We start from the raw sequence: 18,036 nt of genomic DNA on the forward strand, positions 1-18,036 counted from the left end.
ACCTATAGCAGCATTTCTCAATGGAGATTGGATTGTAACTATAACTTGCCTGGGAAAAGAAAGGATATTCAGAATCTTGAATGAAATTTCAAACATCAGTACACATTTACCATGAACAGAAATCAAGAACTCTCCTGGGAACTCTACTTACTTTGCAAACTTCCTAAAGAGATTTTGCTCATATTCCTACAACTCAAGTAATATTCCATTGTATATATGTACCACAGCTTCTTTAGCCCATCATCTATCATAGGACACTTCAGTTGCTTCCATGTCCTGGCCACTGTAAATAATGCTGCTATGAACATCAGTGTGCAAATATCTTTTTGGATATGGGTTTTCAAGTTTTGGGGATAAATACTCAGTAGAGAAATTGCTGGATCATATGGTAGATTGATTCTTAGTTTTTTGAGGAACCTCCATACTGTTTTCCATAGTGGCTGTACCAATTTGCAGTCCCACCAGCAGTGTATGAGGGTTCCTGTTTCTCCACATTCTCTCCAACATTTGTTTATATCCCACATGTAAGTGATATTGTGCGATTTTCAACTATTTTTTTTTTCGTGGAGGCTACAGCTTCACTTTGAATTGAATGAGAACTGTCAACATTAACAGCCTGTTAATGGAAAGGAGCTGAGATTCATCTGACTTAATAGTTTAAATATTTGATTCCATTCCTTTCTGGCTTGTAAGGTTTGCGCTGAGAAGTCCGAGGATAATCTAATAGGTTTTCCTTTATAAGTTACCGTTCTTTTCCCTAGCTGCCCTGAGAATTCTCTTTGTCACTGATTTTTGATAACTTTAATACAATGTGTCTTGGTGAAGGCCTTTTTGGGTTGAGATAGTTGGGTGTTCTGTTGACTTCTTGAATTCCGAGCTCCAGCTCATTCCTTAGATTTGGGAAATTCTTGTCCACTATTTGTCTGAAAATACTTTCTAGTCCCTGCTTCTTTTCCTCGCCTTCGGTAATGCCCATTATTACTATGTTTCCTCTCCTGATGATTTTTACTGGCCTTAGTTCTTGTTTTTCTCTTTCATTATTTTTCATTCTTTGGTTACTCTCTTCTTCTGATTTATTTCTAGATTTCTGTCTTCGATATCACTGATCCTTTCCTCCATTTGGTCGACTCTATTTCCCAAGCTTGCTATTTCACTTTTTAACTCTTTCAGTGTGTTCTTCATCTCCAGAAGTTCTATGTGGTTCTTTTTGAAGGTTTTAATATTCTTGCTCTGCTCATCTAGTTGTTTTTAATTTCTGAAATCGTTGATTTGTGTTGTTTTGGATCTCATTGAGTTTTTTTCAAACGTACCATCCTGAACTCTCTGTCATTTAAGTTGCATATATCTATGCCTGTAAGCTTATTTTCTGGAGATTTTTCTCTTTCTTTCTGCAGCTCAGCCTTGGTTTTAAAACCAGGGACAGTAAAAATCAACTGTTGTTTCTCTGGTGTTCCATCTCACTTCTCTGCTTTCTGTCCTGATGACTGGGCCCTGCTGCTGGCTGCTAGAAGTTCTGGCACTTCCAAGAAGGCTGATCAGGGAAGTCGCTGCACTTTTACCCCCCTCCCTCCTCCTGCAAGGAGCTCTGGAGGCTGTGAGAGGCAGCTCTTTTAATTCTCCGAGTCCACCGCCCAACACCTGGGGTTCTGACCTGTGGTAGTTCTGATGTGCGGATACCATGCTGAGATGTGCTGATGTGCAGTTTGGGTGTTTTTTGTTGAGTTTTAGATGTTCGGCTTATTGTTGTTTCAGGGGGAGAGATTTAAAGATGTCTCTCACTCCTCCATATTTCTTCGCCGTATCCTCATTGACTATATTTCAAATGACTTCTAAAAATCTCCACCTAAGTATTGCTTTAGCTCCTTGAAGTGATTAAATCCAAAAGAAAACACAACACATTCATCTTAAAAAAAAAAACAAAAAACAAAAAAACCCTGTCCTTCCAATTATTTTCTATTTCAGTAAAAGCCACCAGCATCCAAATAAACACACCACATAGAAATGCCAGAGTCTGGTTAATTCTTTTTTACCCTCAACACTTAACTCCTTTCACTTACCAAACCTTTGTATTTACCCAAAGATGTGTCATGAAAGTGTCTTTTTCTCTACCACAATGAAAATATCTTTTTTTCTGATCTCAGTTATGCTTGTCAGGATTACTAAAGCAGTCTCCCTAGAGATCTGTAGAGTTCCACTTTTCTATGCATACAATCCATTATCTACACTTTAATCCCAATGGCATTTTATGATGCCACTTCATTCATGTCATACTTCACCTAAAATTCTCAATGCTATGTCTATATTAGCTAACATCACTTGGAAGATCCCCTGTGATCTAGAAAATGGTTTTGGAGTTGCAAACAAAAATGCCAGTAGCGTGTCAGTGTTATTGAGTCTGTATTTTTTAAAGGAACATCAGGTGTTAAAAATAGAAGGGCTCTAAAAAGTCCACTGTAATAGATTACCTTAAGAAAAATTTTGTTGGATTTGTAGTACAATTTTCCAACAAACTAAAAAGTAGGTTAGGATGGATGAAGAATTCAACTTCTCAACAGGTTTAGATTAGCCAAATTTCCACTTTCTCCAAGTCTCACATACTGTAGCAGGTCTTCCTAAAGAAAATGAAGAAGAGTTAAGTGAATCGATTATCATATAAGTTAAATGGGGAAATTGTATGACTAACTTACTGATAAAACTATTAAGAGAAAAATAAATTTAGATCCCCTAGAATAATTATAGCTTATAGACATAAATAGAAAGTGGGCATTAAATAATAATGAAAGGCTGAGGTCACACAGTTAAACACTTTTAACTTGACAATGAAGAAGTTTTTCTGAAAACACTCAGCATAAAATTCCCAGTGATTGATGAAAAACCCATCTCACAACTTCAGTACCAATTTGTTTATACCCTTTAGATACATTGTTTTATGGGCCTCCCATTCTTCCTTGGTCACATATTTAAACAAGAAAATGTTTGCTCTTAACTTTCTTAATATCTCGAGTTAGATTATAGGTGTTCTTATTTAAGTAAATGGGCAAGAACAACATCCTAAGTGTTGAAGGGACACAAAAACAATAAGATATTTAGTGCCTTTACCACAGGATAAATTTTTCTGAAGAATTTTTTTCTTTCTTAAGACATTTATATTAGAAATAAATATCTATACAACATGAAGTACGATATTTTACCTCTCATTTTACTAAAGCTTATACTGCTGAGTCTATTATTTTAATCAAGTTGGAGATAAAGTTACTTTCACCAATGAAAGCCCATGGAGGTACAAATTCTAAACATGCTGTGAAGTAAAGCTGACAGATATTATTAGATAATGTGAGAGAAAAAAATATAAATAGTGAGGCCAATAATTTTCACCTGAGTACCAGGAAGGACTGACTTGATTTTTAATCGAAATAGAGATGATTTCAGAAAAACTTGTTTGGAGTAAGGTAAGTGCTGAGTTTTAAATAGCGAATGTTTAAAATACATGTGTATGAAGAGATGGCAGTTGGATTTATTAGTCTGCAGTACAGAATAGATAAATCATAAGAAATGTCAATTTCATAGTCACTGGTATACAAATAATTTACATGGATGATATCATCAAAGGAGTAAGATTAAAAATATAAAGGGTCAAAAACGAAAAAGATAACTGGCCCAATTCAACCTAGTGGTACATAAACTTAAATGTGGCATGGTCCTAATACATTTGAACATTCTATGTTATTAAGTAATATGGTAAAGAAATGAACAATCATTTTGATTTTTAAAAATTGCCACAAAATAATGTATACAACTGCTTGAATGTCTTACAATTAGAAGGAAAATAAATGAAATGAAAGAACTTCACAAAAAATAATAAAAACTTCAACTGATTCTTAAGAACATATTAAAGAACAACAAAAAGGATCGAAGAAGTCATAGAGATAGAAACACATAAAGTGATCATAAAAATAAAATACGTAAGTTATCCTAGCAAACATAACTGTATAAAAATTCCCAGGTAAAAGATATAAAACATGTTAGATTATAAAAATTCAGTTATGTGCTGGTTAAAAGGGTGCACATAAACATTTGTACAGTGTATAACTTCCAAATAAGTTGATCAAAAAATTGGAAAAGCCAGCAAAACAAGCAAACAAACAAACAAAAAACCCACTCCATCAGTTACAAGGATCAAAATAAAGATGGTAAAATATAATCAGAAAAACAGAACTTCTGAAAACATTGAAAATAAAATATAGTAGTTTCCAAATAAAGAAAAGTAGACACAAAATTTGTATTTAGAAAATACACATAAACGGTTAATTTATAAAAGTCTAGTCATATTCTGACTAAAAAGACAACATGTACAACATTAGAACATATAAACATTTAAAGGAAACATGAAAACTATGTCACGTATATACTGAACACTAGAATGCAGATGTTATATTGATATTAGACAATAATTGATTTTAACTTTAAAATCATTACCAAAAATGGAAGTCAATGAAAAATAATAAAATTTTTCATTCATTGGGAGTTATATAATTTTATGTAAATAAAGCTATCACCACTTGAAAATCTATATAGCAAACATTGACAAAATTGTAAAGAGAATGGCCTGCTTTGCACATCTACAGACTCACAGCAGTGACTAATGGATTGCTCGGTTGATCAGAGACTTGGGAAGATCAGAGGGAAGATTAAAGGCAAGAAGATGTGGAGTAGAATTATGCGGATAAACCTTTTTTGAATTTGCACAGATTATGAAGATCTTCATATTCCATGGGGGTTTCCTTCAGATCAATCAAGTGCTTCAGTCAAGTGTTAAAATAATAAAGTGTTCTGGATGAGCAGTCCTGTGTATACCACTGTCATTTTCTAGACCTTCTAGAATTTGGTTATAAAGCTCATGTACAGAGGAGCACTGGAGAATGGGATGAAAACGATGCATGAACACACAGCATGGAATTCAACTCATCAAGGCTCATCTGGCTACTTCAGCTGTTTATGTATCCAACCTGTTAATAGAAGATACTGCCCCATCTCCTTCTCAATATGACACCACTCCTTAGGCTTCTAGCCAGCCAGAAGGTAGAAGATTGCATTGGTCACCTTCTATACTAGAGGATGCATTCATTTTCTCCATAGCAGTAGTTATAATTTCTAAATAACAAATATCCTCCTACCCTCCACTCTCAGTAGTATTTTTGCTGGCATCAGAAACCATGGGCATGAGTCTTAGTAAAAATCATTGTTGCTATCAACATTGTATATGACTAGGCAACATATTTATAGCTAAGGGAACATAGCAAAGTCTAATATTCATGTAATTTGCTGATTTTACCAATTTCTCCATGAGCTAGTGAAAGCTTTTCAGGGTTTTAGCTGAGACATACCCTACATATTTCAGGTAGTCTTAAAAAATGTGTTGTATGCTTGAAATAGTGACCTGATGTATGATGCCCTTATATATTTTAGTTTGAACACATGGGTTCAGAACTCAAGTGATTAAAAGTGGAAATGTATCCCCAAGCAAGTATACTTCACCATCTCCTTTAGACAAGTTTGTTTTTCATTATTACAACTTAGAGTCAGGCAGTTTGGAGGTTTCATTTTTCAAGAGAGGAAGGATTCCCCCTGGGGATATGGCCATGATTTACTTAGATTGGAAACTGTGAGCTCTACTTGATTTTTTTTAAGATCCTCTGCTTTAGAATTGGGTTGAAGAAAGTGTTATTCTCCTGGCTGTGGTGATGGATCCAAAATACAAAAGATTGTGCTTGCTTTGGCAGCACACATACAAAATACCGAAGATTAACTAGGTCACTGACTCATGATAAGTTTAGGCAAAATTATGTCTAATATCCAGCAGATTATTAGAATCCATCTTAATATTCTAATGTCCATAGAAAAGATCAAATGAAAATCTGTGACAAATTATTCATATAGAATATATTATCATATTGATTTGGAGAGGATGAAGATTTAGATCATCTTGCCAAGTAAAGAACCCTCCATGACCAGAGGAGATGTTGCCATAAGATAAGGGGCACATGGAATGTATATGAAAAAAATAAGTAAAAGTATTGAGTTCAGCCTCCTGAACATGTCTAAGTTCTGAGAATGTAAGACTTGTGCAAAGTACTCTGATTGATGGGACTTGGTTTCCACTTTTTAAGGGTGAGAGTTTCCTCATCTGAGTCATTTCATGAAACTCTTAAGGAAAGTCCATTATCAGACTTTTTTTGCAATCCAAGTATACGCTGCAGTTACACTAATGCAGTTGGTATCACCTCGAATTTTTGCCAGGTGGCCTCTGATGATATTCAAGAAAAAGGAAGAAATCTGCACATAATCAGAGAGCAGGAGCAAGTCTTCTCTGCAATGGTGGTCAGTATCAGAAACTAAATGGATGACTGGATTAGGGTAGTACTCAGAGCTGACCCATGTCTCACTAGATCATTGCCGTTCACTGCATTCTAACTGCAGAGAATACACTGGGCATAGAGCAAACATAGAGTTCTCAAAACATAAGAAACTTGTAAAAGTCAAAATACATCAATATGAATCACGCTTTAAAAATATTAACATATAATAAATAAATTTTCAGCCTTCAGAAAAAAATATTTTAGAATTTATTTGCATTTTTAGTAATGGACATATTCAAGAAAAAATACTCATATGTTTCATGATACAATTATTTTTTAATTGAAAATAATTTTTAATATACCATGTTAAAATGAATAAGAATTTCAAAATTATCAGGAAGCCAGTGGACATCATTTATCTCCTCAATTGTGTAACAAATACTCATATTGATTCCTAGTTAGACATGTCATTAAATTTATAAAAGTAAAGAAAGTTCAATCTTTAATCTATTTGTTAAATTAATGCAAAGCTGATTTGAATTATGAACATTTGCATTTAATTAATTTTTTGCACTGATAAATATTTCTTCTAACATGTTTTTGTTCAAGGAAGCCTGCTACTATCTTATGTTCTTGGCATAACAACTAATTGATGAGTTTAAATTTCTAAAAGATAAAGACTGAAAAATAATATAACAATCTTACATTACAGGTAAATATTTGTTTTTCTGACTGAAAACTAAACATTTGATTATAAATAGTGATTACAGATTATCAGTATTAGTAATTTTTATTTCTTATTTATTTAAAAAATTTTAAATTATGTTTTATTATATTTTTAGTGATTTTTTAAATATAACAAAAAGGCATTTCAAGTTACTATATTATTATCTATATTTCTTGTTATTTTCTCTCAAAATGATCTGTTTGCCTTTAACATAATGCCACATTCTTTGTCCTTGAGAAAAAAATATGACTCAATTGATCTCTTCTGTTTGAAGGCAGTATCCAGACACTTTCACTAAAGGGCACCCAAGAGCACTTCTTGACTAAAGGTGGAAAATATCCTAGTTTGATGTACTATCATAGTAATTAACCATGCGTGCTCTGAGCCTAGCAACACTGGGCTTATTTTTATTTAAAATGTAATCAATTCTATTCTTATAACATACTAATCTTCTATGATGTTTCCCTGATCTGTATGTTCTAGGGGAACATGTAAATTTTATTCTTCCATGGTCCCTACATCAATCAAATTCAGCTCACATTTTGTGTGCTCCCTGGATTTAGCATATTATCAGTCTGCATATCACTTAAAGTTGAAAATTAAGAATTTAATATTATGTATAGAATATACGTAAAATGATTAATGTCCCTGTGTCAGGAAAGTAAGAGGAAGAAGATAAAGCCACCTGAGAAAAGACAAAGGAAGAATGGGACATGCTCACTAGTTAATGGTATTGTCAAATTCTAGGCTATATCTGTAGGCTACGGTAGAGACATAGGAATTTTGAAAACAGGATGAAGATGATATGTTTTTATTAAGGTCATTGTGGCTAAACTAAACAGGACTGACCATTCAGGCCTTTACCACACTTAGAAAGATCTACTCCCTTTTTTTTTTCTTTCCTGTTTTACCAAATTTTCGACAAGAAAATAAACAACATTTTGTGACCAAAAATATAGCAGTTGCCACACAGGCCAGCAGAAACCCAATCACATCCAAAGAGTGGTACTGGAACCAGGTGAGGTTGTGTGCAGCTGGCCGAAGGTGTTTGGCTCCTTTGTGGCGCATGACAAACTCAATCCAGAAGACTGCTCGATCCAGGGGCTTGACAGGTTGATCGTGGTGAATCCTTGATAACCTCATAGCATTCTCTTTATAACTGGTAGACAAAGACATAGGCAGAAATGAGACGGTCTTTTTCATTAAAGGTAAGTATGTGATACCTTTGCATAATCTATTATATGTTATGCCACCCAAAGGTCAGAGATGTGGAGAAACATTTAATCTTTGTTGTGACATGACCTTTGCTGGTTGCAAAGCATTTTAGGAGTTGTAAATGGTGTGTACGGAAGAAATATGTTTTTAACAGAATGTGGCCAAATATAAACACATAAAAAAGGAATAAGCTTAAATTTTTCAAGAAAGAATATTAATATTGTATGAAGTATGATTTCAAGGATTGTTCTAAGACCAAGACTGTAGCTAACCCATATTGTTGGAAAATATCTACTAAAAGGTCCATAAGCATGAACTCTGCTGTCTGACAGACACTGGCAACTGATAGTCAACATTGATGAGTCATATTTTTGTAGTGTCTGAGATTCCCCCATTGCATACTCTTGTGTGTTTGTGATACAAAAGACATTGTCTATATCGGTAATGTCAAAACTGGGTGAAGGTTCTAGGGTAATTTTAGAAATGACAAAGTGATGAAATTTGAGTTTTGAAGGTAAATAGAAATATCTCGCTAGAATTTGAGCACATAGATATTGTGGAAATATGGTAGTCGTAAAGTTAATATCGCTAATGGTCTCTCAAACAACGATGGTTATAGGTATGTATTTGAAAGGCTAGTTATGTTTTCACTTGACATTTCTTGGTGGTTGAAACAGAATTAGCACGCTTCTCTGGATTTTTGGTAGAAATAAAATTTCCAACCTGGAGACATGAAGTTGACAGAAAGTAAGTGAGTTTTGATGAGATGTCCTAGTAGAGCAGGACATTTTTGGGATTGGGGAAAGAGAAATGTGGTCATCATTCACTAGTGAATGTGGTACAGTAGATCCAGCAGCAAGAGATAATGTGTTCTCTATATGCACAATGAGAAAGAAGAATCTTTTAATTAAATAAAAATAGTGATAGGGTCAAAACAGTAATTTCACAGGATTCTTCCTAATACATTTTAGGCAAACTTCAGTGCTAATAGCAGTCTATTTATCCAAATAGTTCTTTTGTTCAAGTTTTCATCATTCATAAAGATTTAAAATTTGAAATACACACATATTTGATAAACTTGTATTTGTGAATCTAAATAAAAATATAGTATTCTTTCTTATAAATGAGATAGAAAAAGAAAGAACTATGCTCATATTTAAAATTATAATTCCATATTTTATTCTATACTAATGTTTTATTTCTGTTATCTTAAAATGTTATAAATGATGAAATTACTATGATTTATGTATTTAAATGTATTTTTTGTGTTTTTAATTCTTTTAAGAAATATAAAACTGGAATACAAATACATGCATATATTCAATCTACACTAGATTCTTTTGTTCCCAGATAATTTCAGAATTGACGTTAGGTTTAGAGTCAATGTTAAGGTATTTTAAAATAATGTTAAGTATTTTCTTAGAAAATTCTAAGAGTATTTATGATTCTGTGGTATGTATTATATCAACAGTTTTCAAGTCATCAATAAAATTTAATGATCATTTTATAGAATGAAGTATAGTTTTAAAAAATTACCAAATTTGCCTACTTTGATGTTTAGTAAAATGAACCAAATTATCAGCAATTAATAACCTGATAATAGTCTAATAGATTAGATATCAAGGTCATCATTTATGAGAGAAAAAAAAATCACAGTAAGTCTTACTGAATCTCCTAACTTCATGCTCAGCTCTTGAGTTAATATTTATAATATTTTGAAAATTATTGCTTAAATATGTATATTAATAAAAGTCATTTGTTTGGAATGTGAGAGGGAATAGTAGAAAAGAGAGGTGACTTTTTAGCATGGACTCAAGGCAAATATTTAGTATCCTTTTCTGGAAATGAATACACTGATCCTTTTATCTAGAAAACCTTGATAGTAAGGCTTTGAACAGATAGTTTTACTCAAAATAGTTCCACTAAAAGCTGCTCAAAATTCTACCTGAGTTTACCTTTTCTCCTACCTCCTAAACTTTGGTTTTCAGTCATGTGAATGGAATGTTACAAGTAGCCTTCAGTTTGTGCCTCTGAATAAAAATAATTGTGTCAGAGCTAACTTAGAATCAATTTAAATATAATGCACCTATGAAAATTCAGAACAAGTACTGAGAGGGCAAGATGAAAAAGAAATCATGATAAAAACTTACACAATATTGAGGTAAAAACCTCAAAAATGACAGACTTAGAATATCATGAAACATAATATATAATTCAAAACAGAGTTTTGAAGTGTGATAAGAATGTGAGAGTTATAAATAAGAGTTCAACAATCGAAATATAAAACAAGCACTGTTAAAAGATATTGGTGAGCTGTTGAAATACGTTGTAAAATAGCATTGTAAAGGATTAAAGAAATCAGAAACAGCAAGCAATGCTCATGTTGAAAAAGCAAATTTACTAACTTATGTACTATTTGGGGCAATTTCTGTGAATTAAGAAAATAAAAATTAATTAGAACATTTAGAAAATAATAGAGAAGGAAAACAAAATATTTTAACATAGAGAACATTGAAATCTGATGTCCCTAAAATAGAGATAAAAATGGAACTAAAAGAAATTCTTATAAATAACATACGAAAATTTTATTTTTGAAAGGAAAAGTTAAATACATTTATTTTATATCAACAATGTTGAAAGGACTCATTACAACCCAGGGAAATGTTGACAATAATTCATAGAGATACATTATATTTTACTTTCTGAATAAAAAATAATGGTTTTTTTCCATGCTGGAAAAAATAGAACATTTAAAAAAGAAATGATAAGATGGTGCTCATAATCTATGCAGCATTTAAAGTTAGATGACCGGGGTTTGGAGAAACATGGCAGAGTGAGAGACGTCCCCAGATCTCTCCCCTTGAAACAACAATAAGTTGAACACCTAAAACTCAACAATAAAAAAAACCACCCAAACTATACACCAGCACATCTGAGCATGGGATCTGCACATAAGAACTACCATATGTCAGAACCCCAGGAGTCAGGTAGTAGACTGGGAGAAATAAAGAAGCTGCCTATCACAGCCACCAGAGCTCCCTGTAGAAGGTGGGGGGGGGGGAGGAGAAAAGGTGCAGTGAGTTCCATAAACAGCTCTTCCTGGGAGAGCTGTGAGCTCCATGTGGCTGGCAGCAGTGCCCAGGCATGAGGTCAGAAAGCAGAGAAGTGGGGACGGCAGAGGAGCGTGGATGGCAGAGAAATAACAGTTGATTTTTACCAGCCGCGGAAGCAAAACACAAGGCCAAGCCTCAACCCCCATCCTCCACTTCAGAGGGTACTTCCCCCCATATCCTCTGAGACCGAACACTGCGAAGTCCCAGGGGAATCTGAGCAAACATGACAAAACTGTTGCTAACATTGCCAGGGACTGAGACTGAGGGTAGCAAGTGTGATTAAACATCTATAAGAAAAAAAAAGGCATTATTAATGCTTTATATAAAGCTAGTATCCAAGAGACTTAGATGCCACCTACTGGAAACTAAAAGAAAAGTGTCTTTTTTGCAACAGGCTAGCGAGGTCTTTATATAATTAGACCTAACGAGAATTTCCCAAATCTCAGGAATGAGCTGGAGCTCGGAATTCAAGAAGTCAACAGAACACCCAACTATCTCAACCCAAAAAGGCCTTCACCAAGACACATTGTATTAAAGTTATCAAAAATCAATGACAAAGAGAATTCTCAGGGCAGCCAGGGAAAAGAACGGTAACTTATAAAGGAAAAGCCATTGGATTATCCTCAGACTTCTCAGCGCAAACCTTACAAGCCAGAAAGGAATAGAATCAAATATTTAAACTATTAAGTCAGATGAATCTCAGCTCCTTTCCATTAACAGGCTGTTAATGTTGACAGTTCTCATTCAATTCAAAGTGAAGCTGTAGCCTCCACAAAAAAAAAAAATAGTTGAAAATCACATGATATCACTTACATGTGAGACATAAACCTAAAAGCAACAAATGAACAGGACAAACAGAGACTCATGGACATGGACTATAGACTAGTGGTTACCATAGGGTAAGGGGTGCAGGAGGAGGGGTGAAGTAGATGGGGTAAAGGGGGTCAAATATGTGGTGACAAAAGAAATTTAACTATGGGAGGTGAACGCACAGTGTAAATACATATATACCTTACTATTAAAGTGTACAGCTGAAACTTATTGAATTTCATTAACCAATGTCACCATAAAAAAAAAAAATGAATGAATTTAAAATAAATAAATAAATAAATAAAGTTAGAAGACCATGAGTATGTTTACATAGTTCTGAAAAATAGAAAGTGAGAGCTAAGTATGTTATATTCAGATAGGTGTTATTCTCATATTGGGGCAGTAAACAACTATTGTTAAACATAATCTTAAGGAATTCAATATCCACAAATTTTTATTGAATTAAAATTCCATATGATATATCTAATTAGAATGAATCAAATATGTTTTGGAATAAAGAATCTCTGAATAAATGGTGAAATTTAATTCTCTTAAAATATAACAAAGAGACTAAATAAATGTGAGATAAGTAAGTGCCATAAATATTGACAAATCAAAATTTTAAGTAATACACAGGAAATGAAATAACTTCCAGAGTTGAGTTCAACTGATAGTGGCTGAAATTAAAACACATAGTTAAAAATTAACACTCAGAAAAACAAACAACAAAAACCAGACCAAAAAATAAAGCCACTCAAAAGTATATATATATATATTAATTTTGAACCTTGGTGAGATATTTCAGAGAAAAAAATTAAGATATAATTAGATATATCTAAAGTTCAATATAGTTTAAAATTTATTTCAATTTATCTTTAGCTAAATTAGATAAAATTTAAGATTTTTCTTAAAAATTCACACAACTGATATTTATAAAGTTATTAATTATTCTATCTCTCCTCACTGTACATATGCAAACGTAATGAATTAGTATGCTCTCAGTGTTAAGGATGGTTATTTTTGAATGATTAATATTGGGTAAATTATCACTTCCATTTTTGTACTTACTGAATGTGTATAATATTTAAAGAAGCATATGTATATTATAAAATAAAACAGATAAACCAGAATAAATATCTGAGTGTAATCATTAACATTATTTTAATAAGACATTGGTAGGTATTTGAAATCTGAGTGTTTTTGCAATTTTCACAAATAAATTTGTGAAATGAAATAATAAAGTGGTTTTTATGTAGTTATTTTATGGTTTTATTTAAAAGTATACCAATTAGGGAGGGAAAAAATGGTAGTTGATAGAGGCTCTGTTCATCCCTCTGGCGACCAAATCAAAGTTGTAACAGAAACAAGGAGCAAGCAGCAAGGAAAAATCACCTGGGATCTTGATGAACAAGCCATACAGAGAGGAAGAAATCCAAGAAATCACACTGTATGAGCAGAAAGAAAGATGGAGAGAGGGCTGCTGGATCTCAAGCGGCTGAGAGAGATGGTGGCTGTGGCAGCAGCAAATGCCTCGTAAAGGGGCCGTGTTCATGAGTGGATTTTCGCGGTGACAGATCTGCTCGCTCGGAGCACCACTGCCCATTTGGCTATGCGCAGGGGGGACTAAGGACTTATAGGGCAACATTGTCAGAGCGAGGGATACAGACATGCCGGTGGTATCCATTGTTTCTTGTTGAGCCCTACCCCTCCCAGTGCACTTGCTGAGCAGCACCTAGACTCACACTGGAAGCAACTGGCCTCAGTTTCTGGTGTGGCCTTTTGAGGCAACTGTAAGCACGGCATCTGTGGATTGCTTGCTGAATCAACAGGTGGCCCCGATGGGGCAGAGGCTTGGGCTAAGTTTGGTCTGCAGCTGACCCCCTCTCTGGACTGTGCCACTGGACACCTACTTCACAAATTCACACTAATAAGTCTGGGAGACTTAGGAGCTTTGCTTAGTGCATAGAAACAGACACAAAAAGGCAGACAAAGAAGCAGAAACCATATGAGAGAATGGAACAGAGATCCAGAAATAATGGAGTCAAGTAACCTAACAGATGCAGAGTTCAAAACACTAGTAATAAAGATACTCAATGAACTTTTGGGAAGTGTAGATAAATCCAGTAAGAACTCCAACAAAGAGATAAAAAACATAAAAACAGAAATGGAAATTATAAAAGGGAAGCAGTCTGAAATGAAGAACACATTATCTGAGATGAGAAGTATATTAAATGGAATATACAAAGGAATAAGCAAAGTGAATAAAGAAGAGGATCAAATGCCCTCTCTAGAGGACAGGAAAGCCACTCAGAACACTCAATCAGAATGGCAAGAAAAAAGATGCCAAGACTATAAAAATTATTTAAGGAGGATATGGAACACTATTAAAGCTTCAAATATTCATCTGATAGGCGTAATTGAAAAAAATCAAGATGTTGAACAGCTGTTTGAAGAAATAATGATGGAAAACTTCCCTAACCCAGTGAAAGAAATGGACATAAACCTCCAGGAAGCTCAGAGAATCCCCAAATCCAGGAATCCAAAGAGACCCACATCAAGACACATCATAATCAAAATGCCAAAGTTTAAATACAAAGAAAGAATATTAAAAGCAGCAAGAGAAAAACAGTTACCTATAAGGGAATATCCATAAGACCGGCAGCTGATTTCTCAAAAGAAACTATGCAGGACTCAAGAGCTTGACACAAAATATTCAACAGAATGAAGACCCAGGATCTACAACCAAGAATACTTTATCCAGCAAAGCTCTCCTTTAGAATTGAAGGACAGATAAAGAGCTTCCCAGACAAAAATAAGCTAAAGGAATTTATCACGCCAAGCCAGTATTACAGAAAATGTTGGAGGGACTTCTTTAAGAAGAAAAAACATGTATCATAAACAAGAATAAAGAATGGCAACAACTACATTCCTATCAATAAGTACCTCAATGGAAAAGAATTAAGTGCTCCCCCTCCCAAAATGGAATGGCTGAATGGATTAGAAAACAAGACCCCTACATATGCTGCCTACAAGAGATTAAAAGATTAAAAGACACTTCAGATTAAAAGACACACACAGACTAAAAGGAAGGGGATGGAAAGAGATATTGCTTTGATGGACCTAGCAGGTAATTAAGTCAGACAGAAAAAGATAAACACTATATGATTTCACTTATATGCGGAATCTAAGGAACAAAAAGAACAAACTAATCAAAAACAGACTCACAAATATTGTGGACAATTTGGTGATGGACAGAGGGGAGGGGGGTTTGGGGGGCTGGAAGAATGGGGTGAAGGGTTAAAGAAATACAAATTAGTAGCTGATGGATCGTCATGGGGATGGGGAGCATGACAGAGGGAATGTAGTTGGTATTAATATGTTGGCTAGGTGGAAGGTCAGGGGAAGGAGGAAGCAATTGGGGGGATCATTTTATGAACTGTATAGATGTCTAACCAATGTACTGTGTACTTGAAACTAATTGAAATAAATAAAATTTTTCATAAAGTACACCAATTACAAATGCAGGAAACATTGAACAGTCTCAGATATGATGGGTAACATAATCAAAGATAAGCCTTTCAAAAGCAGTAGTACTTACGAAGGTTCATCAATGACTGTTCTCAAGGCATTGAGCAAATCTGCACTTGTCATTGTGTTTATGTTCACCTCCACGGCCGCTCCTTTGGCCTTCATGTGAGCAATGTTATCAGGCTGATCAGCAAACATGGGGATGCCCACCATAGGGATCCCATGATAAATAGCTTCATAGATCCCATTGGTTCCACCATGAGTGATAAAAGCTTTTGCTTTGGGATGACCTAGTTTGAGGGTTGGGTGAGAAGTTGGTTAGAATTTTATTACAATAGTTTAACAGAATTTCAGAGGATAATTGAGAAAAACTGCAAGATAACTCAATGAAAAAGGCAATATTTCCTACAAAAGCTGAGCACAGGAGTTATTGCTATTTCAGAAAATCGTGATCCCAGGAAAAAGTGGAATTGACTCCCTCTGCATTGTCTGGAAAGACTTTACTGAGAAGGTGATATTGGAACTGAGACTGAAATTTGAAAAGTGATGAGAGTCTTAACTGAACATGCTCTTTTGTGAACCAGAGGAAGCAGAAATCTATAAACAATGGCCAATTTTTAAATTATACCTGCCTTAAATATGCAATAAAATGTAAAAAATTTATATTATTAAACATGTATTAAAAATATTTGCTGTTAAACAGTTACTCAATTTGCCCATGATCAAACTATACAGCTTTTTCCCCTCGGTCTTACCAAGAAGATCATTCTGGGGTATCCAGTCATAGAGCCGAGTATTGGCTCCTAATGTGGCTGGTTTCTTTCCTTTGTATCTCCATAAAATCTGTGGAAGACAATGCTTTCATTTTGCAAGTAAAAACTTACAGTTAAGAATTTTTACCTTTTTTTTGTGGTAAAGAAGGAAACTATTCAGTATGAACAGCTCGATTATGGGACAGCATGGCTGCTGGCTGCAAAGGAACCCCGAGGTCAAGCAGCCTGGGGTGTGACCCCTCTCTGGCTAGACAGCTAAGCTCCAGCTGGCTCTGCAAAGCTATCTAGGTGTTCTAGCTCCAGCCGGGAAAATGCAGTCCTCAATCTTCAGTAGAAAAGGAAGTTCACCCTCTGAACCAGAGAGGGCCTGTCTTATTTAGAGAGATGTTCCTACCCCTGGTCCCTGATTGACCCATCCTCATGCAAATAAGGACTCCACATCCTAACAGTTCAATTGGTCCACAAAACACTTTCCTGATTGGTCGGGGTAGAGCTGCTCTGAGTGGTCAGTGAAGATGTTAATGAGGATATAGCTGCATAGCTCCAATTGGACAGGGAAAGTCTCTGTCTTGTTGGTTGAAATATGATTCCAGGAACTCCTACAAAAGGGTTAGCTCAGATGGTAGGAAAAATGTAGGCTGGCAGTTCAGTGTGTCAACTGATGGTCGATGGCGCCAATTCAGCCTCAACAGGAATCTCCGATCTGGGGTGCACTGAAGAAGGAAACTTTATTCAGTGCAAACAGCTCAGCTGTGATATAGCCCACTGTGAGTACAACACAGCTGTGGAACCGCTCAAAGTGTTACACTCAATTATGAAGCAGCATGGCTATGAAACAACACCGATATGAGGAAGCCCTAGGATATGGTCCTTCTGTCTTGACAGCTCAACTCTGCTCTGCTCTGCCCTGCTCTGCTCTTCCTGCTCTTCTCAGCTCTGTTTTGGCAAGACATTTTGGAATTTTTTTCTCTGGTGTTTTAGCTCCAGCTTGGGATATACAGTCTTCAGTCAAAAGGGAAAGTGAACTAAAGAATTTTAAGGCTCTAGAGTAATTTAAAAATCATGTAGCCCCACCCTGCTTTATGTGATAGTTGAGAGGAATGTACAAAAGGGATAGTTTGCAAACATTGAGAGAGTAGGACATTGACATCAACCTTTTTTGAAAAGGCTTGTGCTAATAGTCAATTAAGTACAGTATTATGACTTACAAGTGATATTTATCAATTAAAAACTGTGAGTAAGATTGTAAGTGAAGAAATAGAAAACAAACAGGACTTGTTTAGGCAACCAGAAGTGGAGACTGAAAACATTAAAACAAATAAGAATACTGTGTAAACTTACTTATGTCAGGAGGCCATCCTAACTCTCAAAGTTCAAATGTAATGTTTTCCAAAAATATAATTAGTTTTAGATTTTTATTGTGTGATTTTTCAATGTATTGTCTTTTCTTCCTCCATATTTCTCTTTCACTTTTCCTTCGTTCTTTCCTTCTTTCCTTCCTTCCTTCCTTCCTT

At 34.8% G+C, this 18,036-nt stretch overlaps 1 protein-coding gene across 2 annotated transcripts in view; it reads right to left on the minus strand.

The window, feature by feature from the left end:
• Window positions 1-7,753: 7,753 nt before the first annotated feature.
• Window positions 7,754-18,036, minus strand: part of LOC105292449 (UDP-glucuronosyltransferase 2A1) — a 73,240-nt gene continuing 62,957 nt past the window's right edge. For both annotated transcript variants that reach the window (XM_011360669.2, XM_011360671.2), the window contains 3 exons: window positions 16,505-16,592; window positions 15,820-16,039; window positions 7,754-8,242 (listed from right to left, as the gene is read on the minus strand). In XM_011360669.2, coding sequence (XP_011358971.1) covers window positions 7,963-8,242; window positions 15,820-16,039; window positions 16,505-16,592 — 588 coding nt within the window. In that variant the 3' untranslated portion in view covers window positions 7,754-7,962. The remainder of the gene's footprint in view (window positions 8,243-15,819; window positions 16,040-16,504; window positions 16,593-18,036) is intronic.

This window comes from Pteropus vampyrus, unplaced genomic scaffold, assembly GCF_000151845.1.
Source record: "Pteropus vampyrus isolate Shadow unplaced genomic scaffold, Pvam_2.0 Scaffold57, whole genome shotgun sequence".
NCBI classification, from domain to species: domain Eukaryota; kingdom Metazoa; phylum Chordata; class Mammalia; order Chiroptera; family Pteropodidae; genus Pteropus; species Pteropus vampyrus.